General features: G+C 33.9%; 1 protein-coding gene across 9 annotated transcripts in view; it reads left to right on the top strand.

The window, feature by feature from the left end:
• Nucleotides 1–19,439, top strand: part of kcc (solute carrier family 12 member kcc) — a 77,719-nt gene extending 58,280 nt beyond the window's left edge. For 7 of the 9 annotated variants that reach the window (XM_029316988.2, XM_029316993.2, XM_029316989.2 and 4 more), the window contains 12 exons: nucleotides 4,779–4,873; nucleotides 8,448–8,711; nucleotides 9,008–9,193; nucleotides 9,510–9,745; nucleotides 9,923–10,113; nucleotides 10,188–10,349; nucleotides 10,483–11,921; nucleotides 12,010–12,117; nucleotides 12,269–12,322; nucleotides 12,945–13,282; nucleotides 13,353–13,492; nucleotides 13,700–19,439. In XM_029316988.2, coding sequence (XP_029172821.1) covers nucleotides 4,779–4,873; nucleotides 8,448–8,711; nucleotides 9,008–9,193; nucleotides 9,510–9,745; nucleotides 9,923–10,113; nucleotides 10,188–10,349; nucleotides 10,483–11,921; nucleotides 12,010–12,117; nucleotides 12,269–12,322; nucleotides 12,945–13,282; nucleotides 13,353–13,492; nucleotides 13,700–13,791 — 3,305 coding nt within the window. In that variant the 3' untranslated portion in view covers nucleotides 13,792–19,439. The remainder of the gene's footprint in view (nucleotides 1–4,778; nucleotides 4,874–8,447; nucleotides 8,712–9,007; nucleotides 9,194–9,509; nucleotides 9,746–9,922; nucleotides 10,114–10,187; nucleotides 10,350–10,482; nucleotides 11,922–12,009; nucleotides 12,118–12,268; nucleotides 12,323–12,944; nucleotides 13,283–13,352; nucleotides 13,493–13,699) is intronic. The other 2 variants (XM_029316994.2, XM_029316995.2) reach the window with 2 other exon arrangements.
• The last annotated feature ends 268 nt before the right edge of the window (nucleotides 19,440–19,707 follow it).

Below are 19,707 nucleotides of genomic sequence, written 5' to 3' on the forward strand. Positions count from 1 at the left end.
TTCGACACATTGGATACAGACCTATACGTGTCAATATTATACAGATGATATACTGGCATCAATATTTGTTATTTAATTTTTGTAAATACTCTATATTTTTGGAGCAATTTTTGAAATAAATATTTTAATAGAGCGCGGAAAAAATATGGACGATCGAATCGAATTTTTTTTTTTACGGCAACTTATTCTTTATTAAGGATCCGTTTACGTTTGCTAAACGATAAAACTCTTACGTGTGACATCCTGTAGAAGAGAGAGCTTCAGGAAATACTCCCGAAAGAGAATTCCATTTTTCGTGACAGCACTATCGCAACTTTCGCTCGTGGCGTTTGCAACATCCGTCAAAGAAATGCACTTCTATCGAGAACACGTGTATTTATTTGCGATATACTTTTCCTTATCGTGTTTGCTCGCGGAAAAATGACATTTCTCTCTTTTCCTTTTGTCGTCCTATCTCTCTTTTTCTCACTCATTCATTCCACTCTCTTCTCTCCTTTGACTGTTATATTGGAAAATTCTGTAGTGTAGAAATATTATACGACCAAACCCCTTTTGTATGAAACGCACAAACTTCTTTTATGCAGATTGCAGTAATAATTAAAAATTAATGCACGCATCAAATACTGCTCTGCGTGCACACAAAGCCTCTTTTGTCTGTTAAAAAAATCGTTCTATTTTATTCCCTCTTGTTCTATAAAATGTCCTTAATTAGGTTAACAGCGAAAGCGGAAATGATGCGATTTGAAGTATCCCATACATAATTGTATACATAATTGCATATTACGTCATGATGATAATCCCTTGCTGTACTCTTTACGAATCGCTCTATAGATTTTGTATCAGTGGGCTTGCAATATACATTCAAACAATATACTCGGATGAAAATCTTTTTTGACAATTTTATGAAATATTGAGATTCGATTCCAATATACATTGGCCAACGATTAAAACCATAATGCCATAATGTATCGTGCAATATATATCGACAATTGAATGAGACTACAAATGGCCAAGAGCCACAATCTTCAATATTCTATTCGAATAATAAAAATGTCAAAACAACAAGAAATATAAAAAAAAAATATAAAAAAAAGAACATGAAATAAATGAAAGAAAAATCAGCTCGAGAAAATACCCGAAAAAAAAACGAAATGCATTAGAAATGAATATTAAGCCGGTCGTTTTTCGATACCCGCACAGAAAAAAAGGAATCCTTGATTCAAGTATATTTTTATTCTTGGACGCTATTTGATTGATTTAAGCATAGAATGCTCTTTGTAATCACAAATTTTCATTTGCCTTAATAATAAATAAGTTTGTGTGAAGTTTATTTTATCCTTAAGATATATTCTTGTTTTAAAAATCGCATATGTGTGGTAAAAACAAACTTAGTCACATTTGAACTAAGAATTATTATATATACTTGAAAGTACCGCTTATATCCGATCCTCACTTGTCCTTGCAATATTTATAAGTAAATTTCAGCTTCAACCAAGAATATTTTGCACTTTGTTTTAAGGATAAATTATCCTTTATCCAAAATTATTTATATTTGGCGCTATTATAAGGATAAAATATACTTGAATCAAGGCATATTTGCATTCTTTCAAGGATACTGTTTTTTCTGTGCGTTCACGGCTTTATAAAGAAGCGAGACACGAAAACGATTTCTCGCGTTTTCTTTCTCGATCACGTCGCTCTCGCGGGAACAGATTCCGATCGAGATCTCTGGACCGACAGCTACTGCCACCGTATCCCGGGAATCGTTACTTGCGCGAAATACACGGACGAAATGTGCGATTTTTCCGGCAAAATATTATAAAGTCGTCCACGAGGTATCGAGATAAAAGAGAATGAAAGAGAGGCAGCGGCAGACGACAGTCTGAAGAAGGATATCCAACAATAATCGTGACACACTTTTCCCCGCGGATGCATCCTCTTATATTATCTAGCTCTCTTTGCTATGCGTCTACTATATCTATTTTTCTCTACACTGGAAAGCCTTGGCATTGCGTCTCACGTCGAGAAATCATCGACCTACTTCTCGTACTCTCTTTTCTACCGTTTTTCCGTTACGTTACATCGCCGATAAAACTAACGGAAATTGCGCGCGATAACTGAGATCGTAAATGTGGGACAATGCTTTTCTGATAATAAAATTTATTCGTCGCTAAACTCGTTATAACGTCATTAAAAGATAATAACGAGCATTTGTTCGATAGATGTCGATGACACTTATATTATATCATCTTTTTCCTCTTATTTCTCTATTAATAATATATTTATTCGAAAATGATCTGTTCAATTTGTTGTGACTCATCCCATAGAAATCATGAAAAAATGAAGTATATAGTTTTGATCCATCATTCAGTTCCATCAGTGAAATATCGTCACGGGACTCTATTTTAGCCTGAAGATTTCAATTACCTGCTCGCCCTTATAGGATAGTAAGAAAATACATCTCGGATATATAGATGACTGATAAGATTATAATCATGCTAAGGCGTAACTCAATTTTCCAGCCATTAAACGTGTGCCTCTGCGCTATAAATATTTCTAGATATATATATATTTTCGACGTCACGTATATGGTATAATTATAAAAAATATCGGATATTCTGCAAAAAGTACCGTTTAATTCGCGGAACGTTCCGTATATCGGGAAAACTGCCGACTATAAATACGTCGAGACCAAGAGCTATTGTCTTGTTTACATTGATCGCGTAATATCTGTCGCGTAACGCATTTTACTGCAGCATTATTCGCGCCCGCTACGGAAGTAGATTACGAGCGAAATTCGCGGCTCTGATATGTCAAGCTGAAGCTTCTCAAGTAGACAAGGGTAAGAAGAGCTTCTCTCATGACTATCAAGCACGCCCGCCTCGATGACATAAGACTGCGTAATCCGCTCCGCCTTATTCTCTTATTTTCCCCGCTCTTTTTCTCCTTTATCGATCATTATTCTTCCTGCATTAACGAATGAAAAATTGCTCGCTTAAATATTACGCGATTAAATTTGACAAAGAACCGTAATTTAAAGAGCAATATTATTTATAATATTATTAAAGAGCATTTATATTCTTCTCTTTTTATATATAACATATTAATATGTATATATTTTATACACATTAATTTTTATATATAATTTTCAATATATATATTTGATATTAAATATTTTGACAATTGTATCTAAAGTTTGAAAGAAACGTATCTCGTTTTACTTTTATGATTCATAGCTCGAATATATATATATATATATATATATAATACAGAGTGTCTGACATAAAGTGTCACACCGAAAATATACAATTAAATCTCGTTATTTGGAAACGATTTTTCCTCAGCAAAACTGTCGAGGAAGCCCATCATTTTTTCATATTCCCAATGTTTGCCATCCTCTACTTGCAATTAATTGGAAAAGGTGGTTTTGTTAATATTTTATTTCCACAAGGCTTAGTTTGCGAGAAATCCTTTATTTTCAATTGTTTATAACTCGAAAATTATTGATGCCTCGATATTTTTGCTCAGAAAAAATGATCTTCAAATAACAAGGTCTACTTGTATTTTTTCGGTGCGACACCTCATGTCAGACTTTGAGAAACAATTAAAGAACTTACAAATTCTATATTCGAGTATTGCGGCTTACAATCAGTTTGAATTAGATGAAAAATCTTCTTCTATTAGAATTTGGACGTCTTCGTGGAATACTAGAAAAGAGTCGAGATTCACTGACAAGAGAAACGAATGAGCCGAGAGACTGGAGTTCTCCTCACGAGACCCGACTCTGAATTGGCGTTGATAAAAATTCTGTCAGGTCGATTAACGATCGTACGTGCCAGTTGGACTAGTGCCATTTGTATCGCGGGATACTATATTGCAAGTTAGCCCTTTAAGGGCGTAACATCGTTAAATTCTCACCAATCTATGTTTCTTTTGCGTATAAAATACATGGGAAAGAAACGAATGTAGAACAATACAATACAACTGAATAAATCGTAAGCGAGATCATACATAAAAATACCAATCTTTTTTTTTAAACATTAATAATTCTGAATGTGAATAATTTATTTATTTGTGACAAGTTTTTTTGTCACTTTTTATTGATTTTTATTGTTATTGATATATTATAATTATCAATAATATTATTAATTTAATGCATTTACACACGTCGGAAAAGATTAATGTTATCACCGAGTTTATTTACACATTATTTCACCAACTTATAACGGCTTTGACAATTAATTTTTAATAATGTTAAAAGTAATCATAGTATTATATATAAACCATTCAGCAGCAGGTAGAAAATATTGAAGCTTTAAGTATTTCATATAAACGACTTTTGAATTAGTTCAACTGTCACTAACAATAAGTAGACTTCCACGCAATAATGTATACTTCTTACCATATATTACAAAAAGTGAAACATTTATTAATATTTTATATTTACCAAGTTGTAGCATAATTAGATAATCACGAAAATGTATTTATCAATACGTTTACATTTTAATTAGTCGCAAAACATAATGAACTAGATTGTATGAAATTGAAGAAAATAGACTAATTAACAGTAATTGAAACTTTATTCTTTTTAACGCCTTTAAAAATGAGAAATGTTAATTTTCTTGAGAACTTCTTCATTCGTGATATACTATTTTAATGAAAATTTTAATTTTTTCTTTTTTAGTAGCTGGTATAATTTCTTCTGCAGTTTTAAAATACGTATTTTGCATCCGGATAAAGCAGCAAATAATTAAATGTACGTTTTTTCTTGCTTTCAGGCGATGGAGGCGGCGCAGGCGGAGATGGCGATATTGTCGGCAGCACTAATTCTGAGAAAAAATCCGGATATGAAACCAATCTGTATCTCTACAGTGTAAGTATAACAAAAGTCTGACAAATTAATTTAATCTTGACAAATTTCCTTTTATGAACTTTTAAATTTACGTACATTTTAATTTAAAATTTAATGTCTAGAGAAAGAGAAAATTTTCTCATTTTACTTTAAAAGAAAGAGAATATATATGCACGATCTAAAATTTAGTAATTTTTAATGCATGTAATGCATTTCTATTAAATAATAAATCATTTTCTTAATCTATATCCTTTTAAGGGATTATTTACTTTGAATGTGTATAACATATTTATTGTGTAATTAACTAGCGGAATTATGATAAAAACAGCAATTTATGTAAGCTGAATCAGTCGGAGATTATATGTCGTAAAGTTAAGAAGATCAAACTTTTTTCTTTTCTTTTATCTCTCACATGAAAAAATTGTATCTCTATCACGTAAAATTATATTTTTATATAGAAACTTTAGTTAAAATCTCTTAAAATCGAACGAATATTCCCTTCGATAATATTCAGTATATACTATAAAATTCTTCTAAATAAAGAGAAAACAAGAAGGAATTTTGTGAACTAAGAATTCTTTTCTGGATTATCATTCCTTTACAACGACATTTAAGCCGCATACTTTAGCCTCTCTTCTTTTTCTCGGTCTCTCTTATCCTCGTTTTTACTCCTTGGTATTTTAACGTTATTTTTCTAACTGTAAGAGAACAACTTGAGTCTTTCGTCGGCCCAGTTTTCTTATCTGTGTCTGTTTCCGTTCAAAACTGCAAGCTATTATCAAGCTTTGTATCTCACGAGGCGAGTATTTGTACCCTGTCAAATCCGTTAATTCGTTTTATACCGATTTTAATTCTCTCGGCATTCTCGGCTACATTGAGTACCGTAATCCAAATTAAATTTAAAAGGCTAAACAAACACCGATACATTTTTATCACACTTATATAAATTTTTAAAAATATAATTTCCGAAAAAATTTAATCAATAATTATATGTATATGTATATATATTAAATAATACTAATTTATAAGAAAGGGAGAAAAATAAGAGCTGCCTTTCTATCTATGAAGAATAGAATTATACTTCTATTTTTTAATAGTATTTATTATTTATTATTTCGTGTACTCTATAAACTTATTAAGTTTCTTCAAAATCATGAAATGGGATAAACGAAAAGGATGGATCTGTGAAGGATTTCTTATTCAGTAGATCAAAATTATAGAGGCTTTTCGTGAAAATCAACGTAAATGTCCAGCAACACATTGTGCGACGTGCAAAGATGAAAGAAGAAATTAGAAGGACATCACGCGAGAAATAGATTAAAGATAGGACATGAAAGACGCGTTGCAATTTCCTGAAGGAAATCGCCGTGGATCATCTCGGATCTTCTCGGCTCACGTTCTCCGACATCCTTCACGACCATATTTGATGCAAATATCTGTATTTCCTGTATATAACGCAAGAACGAAATGCTTCGACGTGAAAAGTAGTCATCACGAAATTAGATCGACAACAACGCAATATTCTCGTAATGAGATTGCAAACTTACATGAAAAAAGAGCAACAATTTCCATAAAAGTGTCCCTACGGATAAAGTTACGCGACATTTTTCCGCAAGTTTATCAATAAAATTGCAAATGAGATTGCGTCGCTTTCGGCATAATAAAAAACCTTGTATGAGATTACAACGCAAGCGAGGGTCGCGATTCTTGGCATAGGAATAAACATGTTGTAAGTGATAAAAGTCGATGATTTGTCGGACAGTTTGTTCGTCTGGAAAATGTTTCGATTTCTATTCAGTAATAATAAAGTCTATACGCGACGAGACAAAAATAGATAAACGTAGTTGAATAAAAGTAGCAACGTCTTATTGTTAGTATTTATAGAAGTAGTGAAAGTCTATGTGCGATCAGACAATCGTAAATTATAAATCTATATCCCGTACATTTCGAATAAACTATTCGAGATGCCTCTTTCTCTTTAAAAAAAAGTTACAAAAAGTTTTTAAATTATAGTTATCTTTTCTTTATCCAGAAGATCTCTTTTTTAATTAATTGATCAAAACGGTACGAGAAAAAAGCAATATTTTATACTTTATATAATGAAGTAGTGAAAGTCTATATACGTGTGATTATTCACGACTCTTAAATGATAAACCTATATCTTAAATTTCGAATAAACTATTCGAGATACCTCTTCCTCTTTAAAAAAAAAGATACATAAAAAAATGTAATAAAAATCATATTATCTTTTATCTATCTTCCATCTATTGATCTTTCATCAAAATTATATTATTAAAAATCATATTGTTATCTTTTCTTTATCCAAAAATCTCTTTTAATTAATTGATCAAAATGCAAGAAAAAAACGTGAAGTAAAAAGCTACTTTTATACAGTGAAGTAGTAAAAGTCTACGTGCGATCAGACAATCGCGATTTATAAATGATAAATCTATATCCCTTAAATTTTGATAAACTACTCGAGATGCCTCGTCCTCTTTTTTTTTTAAAGCACACAAAAAATCATATTATCTTTCTTTATCCAGAAGATCTCTTTCTTAATTTATCAAAATGCTACAAACAAAAAGCGTAAAATAAAAAGCGATATTTTATATTTTATACACTGAAGTAGTGAAAATCTACGTACGATCAGTCGTGACTCGTAAATGATAAACCTACATATTCCTTAAATTTCAATAAACCATTCGAGATGCCTCATCCTCTTTTTTTTTAAAAAGCACACAAAAAATCATATTATGTTTTAGTCAGAAGATCTCTTTTTTAATTAATTGATCAAAGTGCTACAAGAAAAAAAGCGTGAAGTAAAAAGCGATATTTTATACTTTATATAGTGAAGTAGTGGAAGTGTACGTGCGATCAGTCGTGACTCGTAAATGATAAGGCTATATCCCTTAAATTTCGAATAAACTACTCGAGATGCCTCTTCCTATTTTTTTTAAAGACACAAAAAATTTAATAAAAATCATATTGTTATTTTTTGTTTATCCAGAAGATCTCTTTTTAATTAATTGATCAAAATGCTACAAGAAAAAAAGGGTGAAGTAAAAAGTGATATTTTATACAGCGAAGTAGTGAAAGTCTACGTGCGATCAGACAATCACGATTCGTAAATGATAAACCTATTCCTTAAATTTCGATATACTATTCAAGATGCCTCGTCCTCTTTAAAAAAAACACAAAAAATCATATTATCTTTTCTTTATCCAGAGATCTCTCTTTCAATTAATTAATCAGAATGCTACAAAAAAAAGCGAGAAGTAAAAAGCGATATTTTATACTTCTATATAATGAAGTAGTGAAAGTCTACGTGTGATCAGTCACGACTCATAAATGATAAACCTATATCCCTTAAATTTCGAATAAACTACTCGAGATGTTTCTTCCTCCTTTTTTTGTAAAAAAACATAAAAAATCTAATAAAACTCATATTGTTATCTTTTCTTCATCCAGAAGATTTCTTTTTTAATTAATCGATCAAAATACCACAAGAAAAAAGTATGAAGGAAAAAGCGATATTTCTTCAAGATCCGCAATATTATACGATTGACGGATGGCTAAAAATCTAATTGAATCATAGGAGGAGATGGAGGATCGACCGAGGATCTCGACGTTGCTCAACAGCCTGGCCAATTATAGCAACACCATCCCCGCGGCGACCGACCCTGACAGCAAACCGGCACCGGCTGCGGGACGTGGAGCGCAAATGGGTACCCTCATAGGCGTCTATTTGCCATGTATCCAAAATATCTTCGGTGTGATCCTCTTTATCCGATTGACATGGGTGGTCGGCACGGCTGGCGCCATTCAAGGTTTCTTCATCGTGCTTTGCTGCTGTTGCGTAGTGAGTATATACGTCTGCAGGGTGTAAAGATACTGGGAAAAAATACGAAAGAGCTAAAAACATTTTAATATATTTATTATATATAAAACTAAAAATATAAGATTTACATAAAAATATCGAATTTCTAAAAATATGAAAAGACGATTCTCGAATTAATCTAAATAGGTTTTTTTCTGAAAAATATAATATATCAAGAATTCAGTCATATGAACGACTGAGCATGAATAGCTCTTCGCGGATTGAATTTCGAGAATGTGCATGGATCATAACAAATAGTTTATTCCTCGTGTACGTAGACAATGCTGACGGCGATAAGTATGAGCGCCATCGCCACCAATGGCGTGGTTCCAGCTGGTGGTTCCTATTTCATGATATCAAGAAGTTTAGGCCCGGAATTCGGTGGCGCGGTAGGGATGCTGTTTTACACCGGTACTACTTTGGCCGCTGCGATGTATATCATCGGTGCCGTCGAAATCGTTCTCGTAAGTATCAACAATTTCATTACTTTAATTAGTCTTTTAATTAATTGGACGAATTGATTAAAATTTAACGTAAAAAAATTAAAATATTACATAATCTTATAACTGTTGAGATTAATTAAATTACCACTTTATATTTCACTTATGTAAATAAATATAAATAAAATAAATAATGTAATAATTCATTTCTTAATATCTCTAATATATATAATAATAGATATTTAAAATATTAATTATAGGAGACTTGTATATTTTTTGAATACTCTAACAGAACGTATTTCACTCACTCGCTCATCTTTTTTTCGGCACTTTTTCGTAGACTTACATGGCCCCTGGACTCAGCATATTTGGCGACTTTACGAAAGACGCCAATATTATGTACAACAACTTCCGGGTATATGGCACTCTCCTGCTGATGGTAATGGGAACGATTGTCTTCATTGGCGTAAAGTTCGTTAACAAGTTTGCTACAGTAGCACTGGCCTGCGTCATTCTCTCCATCATTGCTGTTTACGTGGGGCTCTTCGTCAACGTTAATGGCAACGAATCCCTGAAGTACTAAACTAATTGCGATACTAATTTTCGTATTATATATATAGTCATCAACAGTGGGAACACTGCCGCGAATTACAATATTATAAAGAGACGATAAATGATAATTACATCTATTGCAAGAAACAAGCAAATCAAAAGAAGATTGAAGGCTTTAAAATACCAACACTTGTGTTTCAGATTGTGTGTGCTCGGCAGGCGGCTGTTAAAGGACATCGATGTTGTAAACGATTGCAATAAAAACTTGAACGGAAAATTACACAATCTCTATTGCGGTAACTTCACCCACACTAAATGCGATCCATATTTCCTCGCGAACAACCTTACTATCGTCAACGGTATTCGTGGCTTGGCCAGCGGTGTATTCTTAGGTAAAATTATGATTTTTGTGATTATTATATAAGATAGATAAATTATTGAAAATATTCTATTTTCTAATATACAGAGAACATATGGGATCGTTTCCAAGAAGAGGGTCAACTAATTTCCTACGGAAACGATCCAAAGGATATGGATGTTTTATCAAGCTCGTCCTACAACCAAATTCAAGTCGATCTCACCACAACCTTCACCATTCTCATCGGTATATTTTTTCCCTCCGTAACAGGTAAGCAAAGATGCATATTATCGTTGCATATTATACTAATATTAAATTATATTTTAATAATATGTATTTTTTCATTATATATATATATATGTATATGTACAAATTGTAATTAATAAATAATATTAATTTACAGGCATCATGGCGGGCTCCAATCGATCTGGTGACTTAGCTGATGCCCAGAAATCCATCCCGATTGGCACAATCTGCGCAATTCTAACAACTTCTACTGTCTATCTGTCCAGCGTCTTACTCTTCGCCGGTACCGTTGACAATTTGCTATTACGTGACAAATTTGGTCAGAGTATCGGCGGCAAGCTTGTAGTAGCAAATATGGCATGGCCGAATCAGTGGGTGATTCTGATCGGTTCTTTTCTATCCACTTTGGGCGCCGGTCTTCAATCATTAACGGGAGCGCCACGATTACTGCAGGCGATCGCTAAAGACGGCATCATTCCTTTCCTGTCGCCGTTCGCCACCAGTTCCAGTCGGGGCGAACCTACTCGTGCTTTAGTGCTCACCGTGTTGATCTGTCAATGTGGAATCCTGCTCGGCAATGTGGATTATCTAGCACCATTGCTGTCCATGTTCTTCCTCATGTGTTATGGGTTCGTAAATCTCGCCTGCGCATTACAGACCCTGCTGCGTACGCCTAACTGGCGGCCGCGCTTCAAGTATTATCACTGGAGCTTGTCTTTCATCGGTCTGGCACTCTGCATTGCTATCATGTTCATGACCAGTTGGTATTACGCACTGTTGGCAATGGGTATGGCTGGCTGTATCTACAAGTATATCGAATATCGTGGCGCTGAGAAGGAATGGGGCGATGGTATTCGCGGTCTGGCGCTATCTGCTGCTAGATACTCATTGCTCAGACTCGAGGAAGGTCCGCCGCACACGAAGAATTGGCGTCCACAGATCTTGATTCTTGCCAAACTCACCGACGATCTGGTACCCAAGTATCGTAAACTCTTCGCCTTCGCTAGTCAGCTCAAAGCCGGCAAGGGCCTCACCATCAGTGTCAGTTGCATCGCTGGCGACTATACGCAGAACTCGGGCGAAGCCCTAGCGGCTAAACAAAGCTTGAAGAAGACCGCGGCAGAAGAGAGGGTCAAAGGTTTCGTTGAAGTTCTCGTAGCAAGGAATACCGTCGATGGCCTAAGCTCGCTGGTACAAACCATCGGACTGGGTGGTTTGAAACCCAATACCGTGATACTGGGATGGCCGTACGGTTGGCGGCAATCAGAGGAAGAGAGAACCTGGCGAGTCTTCCTGCAAACCGTGAGAAGTGTTGCAGCCGCCAAGATGGCCTTGCTAGTACCTAAAGGCATAAACTTTTTCCCAGACTCCAGCGAGAAGATAATTGGCAATATTGATGTTTGGTGGATAGTACACGATGGCGGTCTATTAATGCTGCTACCGTTCTTGTTGAAGCAGCAACGTACTTGGAAAAATTGCAAGATGAGAATCTTCACAGTTGCACAAATGGAAGATAATTCTATACAAATGAAGAAAGATCTAAAGAAGTTCTTGTACGACTTGAGAATTGAAGCGGAAGTTGAAATCGTTGAAATGGTAATTAAAAATATTTAATGGAAGAAAAAAATCGTCGATGCGATTATTTTCATAAATTAAAATTCCGTGTATTGTGACTTGTTTGCAGACAAATACAGACATCTCTGCGTACACGTATGAACGTACTCTGATTATGGAACAAAGGAACCAGATGCTACGCGAGTTACAACTGAATAAGAAGCAGTCACTAGGAGTGGTGAGTATCGCATGTGGAAAAACAAAGGGGAAAAACCTGCTTATGGTATAATATGTATAAATATATACATATTATAATAACAAACACATGGTGAGAAACGGTGATACTGATCGGTGTGTGTCTGTTTGTTGCGTGCTCGTCACGGATAAAGGTGCAGTCATTGGTGGACTTCAACGAGGTACCCGCCGAGGAAAAATTACCTCTGGTTTGTCAGATAACCCTCGGAATTCCATGTATGCCTCTCGTTCCCTTCATTTGCTCCATTGCACCGATGATTTTATATTTTATATATTCCCTTTCCCTGCTTCCACGATATCACATAACGGTCTTATTCCTCCTCGACGATCATACGTATAATAAAAATAATGTCATAAGAGAGAAAATATTGTCGCGAGGTCGCTATTGAGTTGAAATCCTGTAAATATGACGAAACACTTCCAAAACTGCTATTGAGTCACACTTAATTTATAAAGCTAAAAATATTATAGTTTAAAAATAAATAAAATAAAGATTCAACAAATATCATTATTACTAATTTGAACTAACTTTTAATTTTCGAAATTCTAAACTAATTTGAAAAAATTCTTATTATTTGCTCTTATTAGCGCCTGGCAACAATTTGTTTCTTTCTGTCCATCATGATCTCAGGAAGTTTCCCTCAGTTTCGGCTTAATTGGCACGATTGCTTACATAGATAGCATTCATTTGGCGGCCATACATAGTGCTTTGATGCTAGATTATAGTCTTGCCTCACAATTGACTGTCTTCCGTTGTTCGGGACACAGTCGTTATTGCACGCGTTGCTTATTTGCATTGCCGTGATACAGGTGCAGACAATCGTGGATCATCATCACAACGTCGACGCCAAAATACCATCGAAGGTGAGATTCCAGGAGCCGGGTAACCAAAGCACAAATGTAACCGACGACACGAAGGAGAAACTGATGCAGGAAACTGAGTTGAACAATAAAGAATCAGAAGTTACCGAGGAGGCAGACGAGAAAGAAGAGGCTAAGGAAAACAATGAGGAGACAAAAGTTACCAGCGACTCACCTAAAACGGAGAACAAGGAAAACAAGGAGAATGCAGAGAAGGAGGAGAAAGAATGTAATTCGCAGGAGAACAATAGTCAGAGTCCAGAAGTTAAGAAACCTACGATTACACCGTGAGTTGCACGATATTTTTTCAATTTCAACGTCGATATTTATACCTTAACAAACGATTTTGTTGCACAGCGACGAGGGTGACGTAAGGCGTATGCACACCTCGTTAAAGTTGAATGAAGTAATCCGGAAGATGAGTAGTGAAGCTCAATTGGTTATCTTGAATCTTCCTGGACCACCACGCGACACCAAGATGGAACGTGAATCTAATTGTATCCTTTTTTCAATCATCTTGAAAAAATAAAAATAAATAATCATAATAATAATAATTTTATAATAATATAAATAGTTATATAATTTAATAAACAGCAGAATATCATCTCAATATTGAAAAGATTTAAAAAAATAAAAATTAAGTAATTTTTTTGAACAACAAAAAACAATATGTTAATTAAACTTCCTTGACTATTGAAAATCAGACATGGAATTCCTCGAGGTGCTCACCGAAGGGTTGGAAAGGGTATTGATGGTGCGGGGTAGCGGACGGGAAGTGATCACTATCTATTCGTGAACTATTCGTAAAGTGACGGGAATTGATGCCGCTGTCTTGCGGAAACAGAGCTCTAGTTTATTTCTCAGTGACCTAAACGACACCATCTTAAGGAACAAGAAGCCATCATTGTGCCATTGTCTGCGTAGTCACTTGCGTCGCGCACTCTGAAAGTTATTAAAGGAAGAGAGATGATAAATGGACGGGGACGATGGCGGTCGTCTGTCTATGTTGGACATGGAAAACGAAGCTTCTTCGAAGCCGACTTATAACGCGAACCGATCGTCCAATGATGAAGCCAAAAAAGCGACGATACCAAAGGATATAAGTTTCCTTTAAATGGATTTCTGAACCAGTCTATTTATGTGTCAGATATGCTTGTGTCAGCGAGAACTATTCAGATTCACATTCGACAACCTGTCAAGCTCAGCCGAGCTAGCCGGACAACCGTGGTTGGTATCTTTTAGAAATCACCTAATGAATAAAAACTGTAGCTCAACGACATGAGTCCCGAGTAAACGTCACTTCGATTCGATTCCTTTGCAACTGACAGCTAAAACTCACGTCTAAAAAAAAACAAAGATGAAAGTGGTAGAAAAAAACGGGGTGAAAAATTTGAGAATCAAAATTTGGTCCGAGGCTAAGGTCGAAGCATCTACGAAACCACTGCCAGACTACTTTCTAAATGCTTCGCGTTTAACCAAAGACGCGAGAGGCTCATTTTTCTACACGCATTGTCGTTAATAGAAAAAAAATTAAGAGTAGTAGGTACGTATATAATTTTATTGCTTGATAGAGATGAATTTAGAGTAGTCTAGGATAGCGCTGATTTTTATTATCATTATGTATGTGTATTTGATAATAGAGAAAGACGACGCGACGCGAGGATGTCGCGAGTATTATTGCATTTCCTTGCAGGGGCTCTTACCAAGGTCCCTCGCTCTCTTTTCCAGTTTCGCGCGAAAATTTTTGCACACAAACACATACACATATAATTATATGCAAATACACATACACACACATGCGCGCGTTTGTATCGTCTTTAAGGCCTACCGGTCCAAGATGCCACTACCACTTGCTAATCGATAACACCAAGTAAAGTTGAATCATGATGCGAGGAGCGTAACTCGAAAGACTCAAAATGTGCGTCGGTTCTTACCGAATCTCATCGAAGGATTTTATATATATTTATATTATATATATATATATATATATATATACATATATAATATACATATATATATATAGCGTTAGCGTATAAAGTAATTCTAATTAAGTGTCGTGTGCATGTCACGTTCCGCGCGTAGCCCCGTTTCCGGCCGCGCTTCATTTAGATAGGTATTATCTAATATATCTAGTTAATACGAGCGCGAGATACACACGCGTTTTCCTCAATCCTTTCGAGATCGGTAAAAAATCCAATACGTTTTTCGCCACTAAATCGCGATAACTTGCTTCGACGCTGATAAAAAGAAAGACAAGAGTAGAACTAATCTTATTGAAATAATTTCCCGTCACTAAAATAGCCAAATTTAATTAATTTTTAGATTATTGATCAGACTATAATAATTTAGCAGACCGTAAAATCGATAAATTAATGTTACTTATATTGATTTTAGAATTAACATATTTGGTTTTAATCTTTTGACGCTAAATTCTTTTTAGCATCGAGTTATTCGAGTTTCTTCGAGTTTTCTTCCATGAATGAAAATTCCTCGAAAGGATTGAGAAAGAAATAAATGTGGGACTAGCGTTCAGTGTAATATTTATCGATATAAATACTTAATCAATGTCCGTGAACAAATTATATTGTGCTAAGGATTACGCGAAATTACGCACCGCGTCTTCTCAAATTTCTGCAAATTCTTGTAACTGAAATAATAGAGGCGATGATAATTAATTATCGTTTAGGCCCAGGACGAACCGAAACTATCGCTTTTTTTTCGATTATAAAAATATCGAAACATCGCACAAAATGATCATTCTAAATTCGAGAAATCTAATGACTTTAAATAATAATGAAAGAATTTAGGAACATTAAACATTTTATGGATGTAAACACAATTTTTATTTTTTAATTAATTTTGAATGTTTTTATGTAATATTATATGAATATACATAATTGAGAATTGAAGATCATTCAATTTTCATCCAAATGACAAATCGATGTTATTAGGAAGAAATAAAAGCGCGATAGTTTCAGAGCATCCTTCTCATATATATATTATATATATGTACATTCACATTGTAAAATTGCACGCACTGTCCTGCAATATCAGTAGCTAGAGAAGAAGAGGAAGAAGAAATAAGAAAAGAAGAAAAAAACGTGAAAACGTTAATTATCTATGAAAGTGTATCGAATTAAAAACGGACGAGTGTGCGAATTGATATCGCCATTGATCCGTTAGTTTAGATAAAAAAGAATATTTACATTAATGGAGGGGGAAGAGATGTATGCATAAATATATATAATATATAATATATAACATATAATATATATTATATATATAGTATATATATAATAGAAAATTATATATATCCCGTACTAAATTGTTTGACTTTTGTCGGACGCATGAATTGCGTCGATGCCCTGAAACGAGAGGAAAGAAAGAAAGAAAGAGGCATCAACGAAGAGCGTTTCACAAATTAATTCATAAAAAAAGATATAAATAGCGAAATGCGCTCGCATTTAATATCCCAGTTTGAAATGGATATATATATATATATATATATATATCTTTAACAAGTGCATCGTACGACAGAATATTTGCAACAAAACTGGGTACATATAGAGATTCTCTATAATGTGTATATATGTAGACGCATAATATACACAAAAAATTATTACTCTCTCTCTCTTTCTCTGTCTCTATCTCTATCTCTCTCTCTCGTCCATGATGTTTGCGATATATATATTTTATAATTTTATTATGTTACTTACCGATTGCATATATTTTATGTGTACTTATCTAACTCGATAGGCATTGGTACTGCATAGTTTATATGAGACATGTTAACATTATGAGAAAGTTTATTGCAAATACGTATCGATTGTTGCCGGATAAATCGCCAATACACATACGTTGTACATACATACATAGATAAAAAGGAAAAGAGAAATGTCCGCGCGTTTATTTCTAAGGGATTTAAAGAAGATGAATAATAAGAAAAAAGATGAAGAAAACGAGAAACATCATCCTTTTCATAGGTCAAACAGTATTGCAGTATATTCTGCTGCCGCTTTATATTTTACTATGTCGTATTTACTTTAAATGCACAATGACCACATGCACACAAACGTATGTGTGATATATAAATAGAGTATGTATGTGTGTGTATACATATGTATGTATATATGTTTATATATACATATATATATATATATACAGATGTATATTTGTAGCTGGTGAGAATGAAAGTGATTGATAAATATTTGAAAAAATTCAGAGTCCGACATTCTGATTAATCTAATATAGCGCAGTCTGATAACAAGCGCAATTCACATCACTCTCATTCTGTTCGGCTCATATGTGTTATCGGCAACAGCGGAGATACGTCCGCGGTTTATGTTCGCTCTGCGGAAACAGAACAATATACTTTGCGTTCTTTGGAGCTTAGGTTCTTTTCTCCATTCGTCCCGGGAGGTATTTTCTTCGTAATTGCATTGTAGAAAATAGATTGCAAAAGACTGAATATAAGCCAGCTATGGCGGAAAACACGCAGAAGATCGGTGTATGCGAGTCGTTGCGGATAAATAAAAATGCGCACAATACTTTGGCTATAAAAAAGTCCTCAATATATTGCAAAATAGAAAATAAGATAGTTATTCCAGACGACGTGTGAAAGTGAAAAGCCAACCGTGATGCAACCGTTTTGTTCTGTACCTATATTATATACATATATATTGATCAAGAGAGAATATTTGAAAGTTTATTCAGAAATATTGTTCTGCTTCTGCAATTTATATTCTAAACGTGATATGTAAAGTCGAGAGAATGTATTCTTTCTTCCGGAGAATATCCACACAAGTTTGATTCATCGAAGTCTGTTATAAAATATTCTCAGCTGTTTACGTAATATACTTTTAAAATTAAATTTTGAAGATTTATTTAGAATATTCGGATTATTATGATTTTCGGAAACAATTATTATTCCGATATTCAAAACGTAATTGGAAAAATTTTTGAAGATGTCTCCCCAAGTAGCATAATAATAAGTGTACGTCATGTTGACGTCAGTTTGCTACTTGTCTCTCATTGCACTTTGCGCTCTCTGTTTTTGAACATAAATTTTGAGCGATCTTATCGATACTCGGCTGTTTCGAATAACATAAGTAATATACCAACGGGCTTGGCATTTGTCGAGGTATTTATTGTGCGGCGTTTGTGGGGCGCGTTTCATTTATAAAATGAAACCGCGCTCCGGATTTAAATCACCTCTAGGCTGTGAGATGCGAGCTAAGCAAGCAGCAGACAAACTTGCTCGAAACCTCAATCATATGTGTCAAATCAAGTATAAATCTACTTTTACCTATATCGTATAACCGATCAAATCCTCTCGTCAAAAGGAGGAATAATACACGACTTACTTCTCACTCCAGAAACTACGACGATTTCTTCTGCCCTTGGGACTCGAATAATAAACAAGAAAAGATATATATATATATTTATTGATTCCCTTACGCGGGGAAGAAAAAAAAGAAATATTGATTTAGAGAAATAAAAGATGTTATTATAAATATATACATACAGAGCGGACCTGAATAAGCGACGAAAGTGGATGTCGACAAGAGGGATGTGCGAAGATTTTTGAGATAACTTTTTCTTCACTAGCATTTTTTCATTGCTTTTTTAAACAGCTTATATTTAGCGTCTCTTATATATATTCGCATAAACAAATGGAAAACTTGTTATTTATATTTTTAACGTTTGTAATAACGTTTCAATAAATGTATATGTACTTAGAATCGATTGAAATTTTTGGCAAGAAAAATTCATCTCAAATTCGTCGACACATTCCTGTTATAGATCTCGCCTTTCCTGGTCTACACTAAGTATACTATATGTATACAAGGTGTCTGCTTTCTCTTGACAATAGATACCGCAATAGATCAAATCACTGATCAAATGTGTTTGAGAAATGAATGGAAGGTAATTTTGCTGATAAAGATATATGCAATCTTATAGAAATATGATAACTGGAATTATATATAAATAAATATATAATTATATAAAATATACATATAATTATATATATATTAAATGTTATATAATTAATTCTCTATAATGACATGAGAATCGACATGTACGTTTCTGACCTGAAGTTTATACTTTGTGTGCTTAGTCTATTTTTAAGACCATTTAAAGTTCACTTAGCAAAACGCAGCTCTCGACTGCATACGTAACTGTCGTTAGGAGAAAGTGTTGCACAAGAGACACCCTGTATATACATATATGAGATACGAAATAATATATTTGTAGATACAGAGTTTAGTTATCTGGATAGTATATATAGTCAATACTGTGAAGAGCCTGTAACTTACCTACCTATACCCTTAGATAATAGATGATGATACTTGTAATTGATTTACGAAAAATGAAGTATATGAATGACAAAAATATACTGCGAGAAAATCGATTAAATAAATAAATAAATAAATGATATACCTATATGATCAAAATGCTTTGCGCCGATTTATCGTTGTTACTCCCTTATATTTTCTTCTTTATTATCATGTCTATTATTGTAATAATATGTGATTATTGTTTTATGGATTCTCTTTTTTTATTACAAGAATAATTCAGTATATTACTTGATTTTAAATATTTTTATACAAAAAGTTACCCTAGATGGTTGCTACTAACTTCGTAAAGATATTATTCGTATAAAAAATGCCTAGATTTTAAAATATTTTATTCTTTTAATTAAATTAATTAT

This window comes from Nylanderia fulva, unplaced genomic scaffold (genome assembly GCF_048542155.1).
Source record: "Nylanderia fulva isolate GAGA-0341 unplaced genomic scaffold, ASM4854215v1 Scaffold3, whole genome shotgun sequence".
Taxonomy (NCBI): Eukaryota; Metazoa; Arthropoda; class Insecta; order Hymenoptera; family Formicidae; genus Nylanderia; species Nylanderia fulva.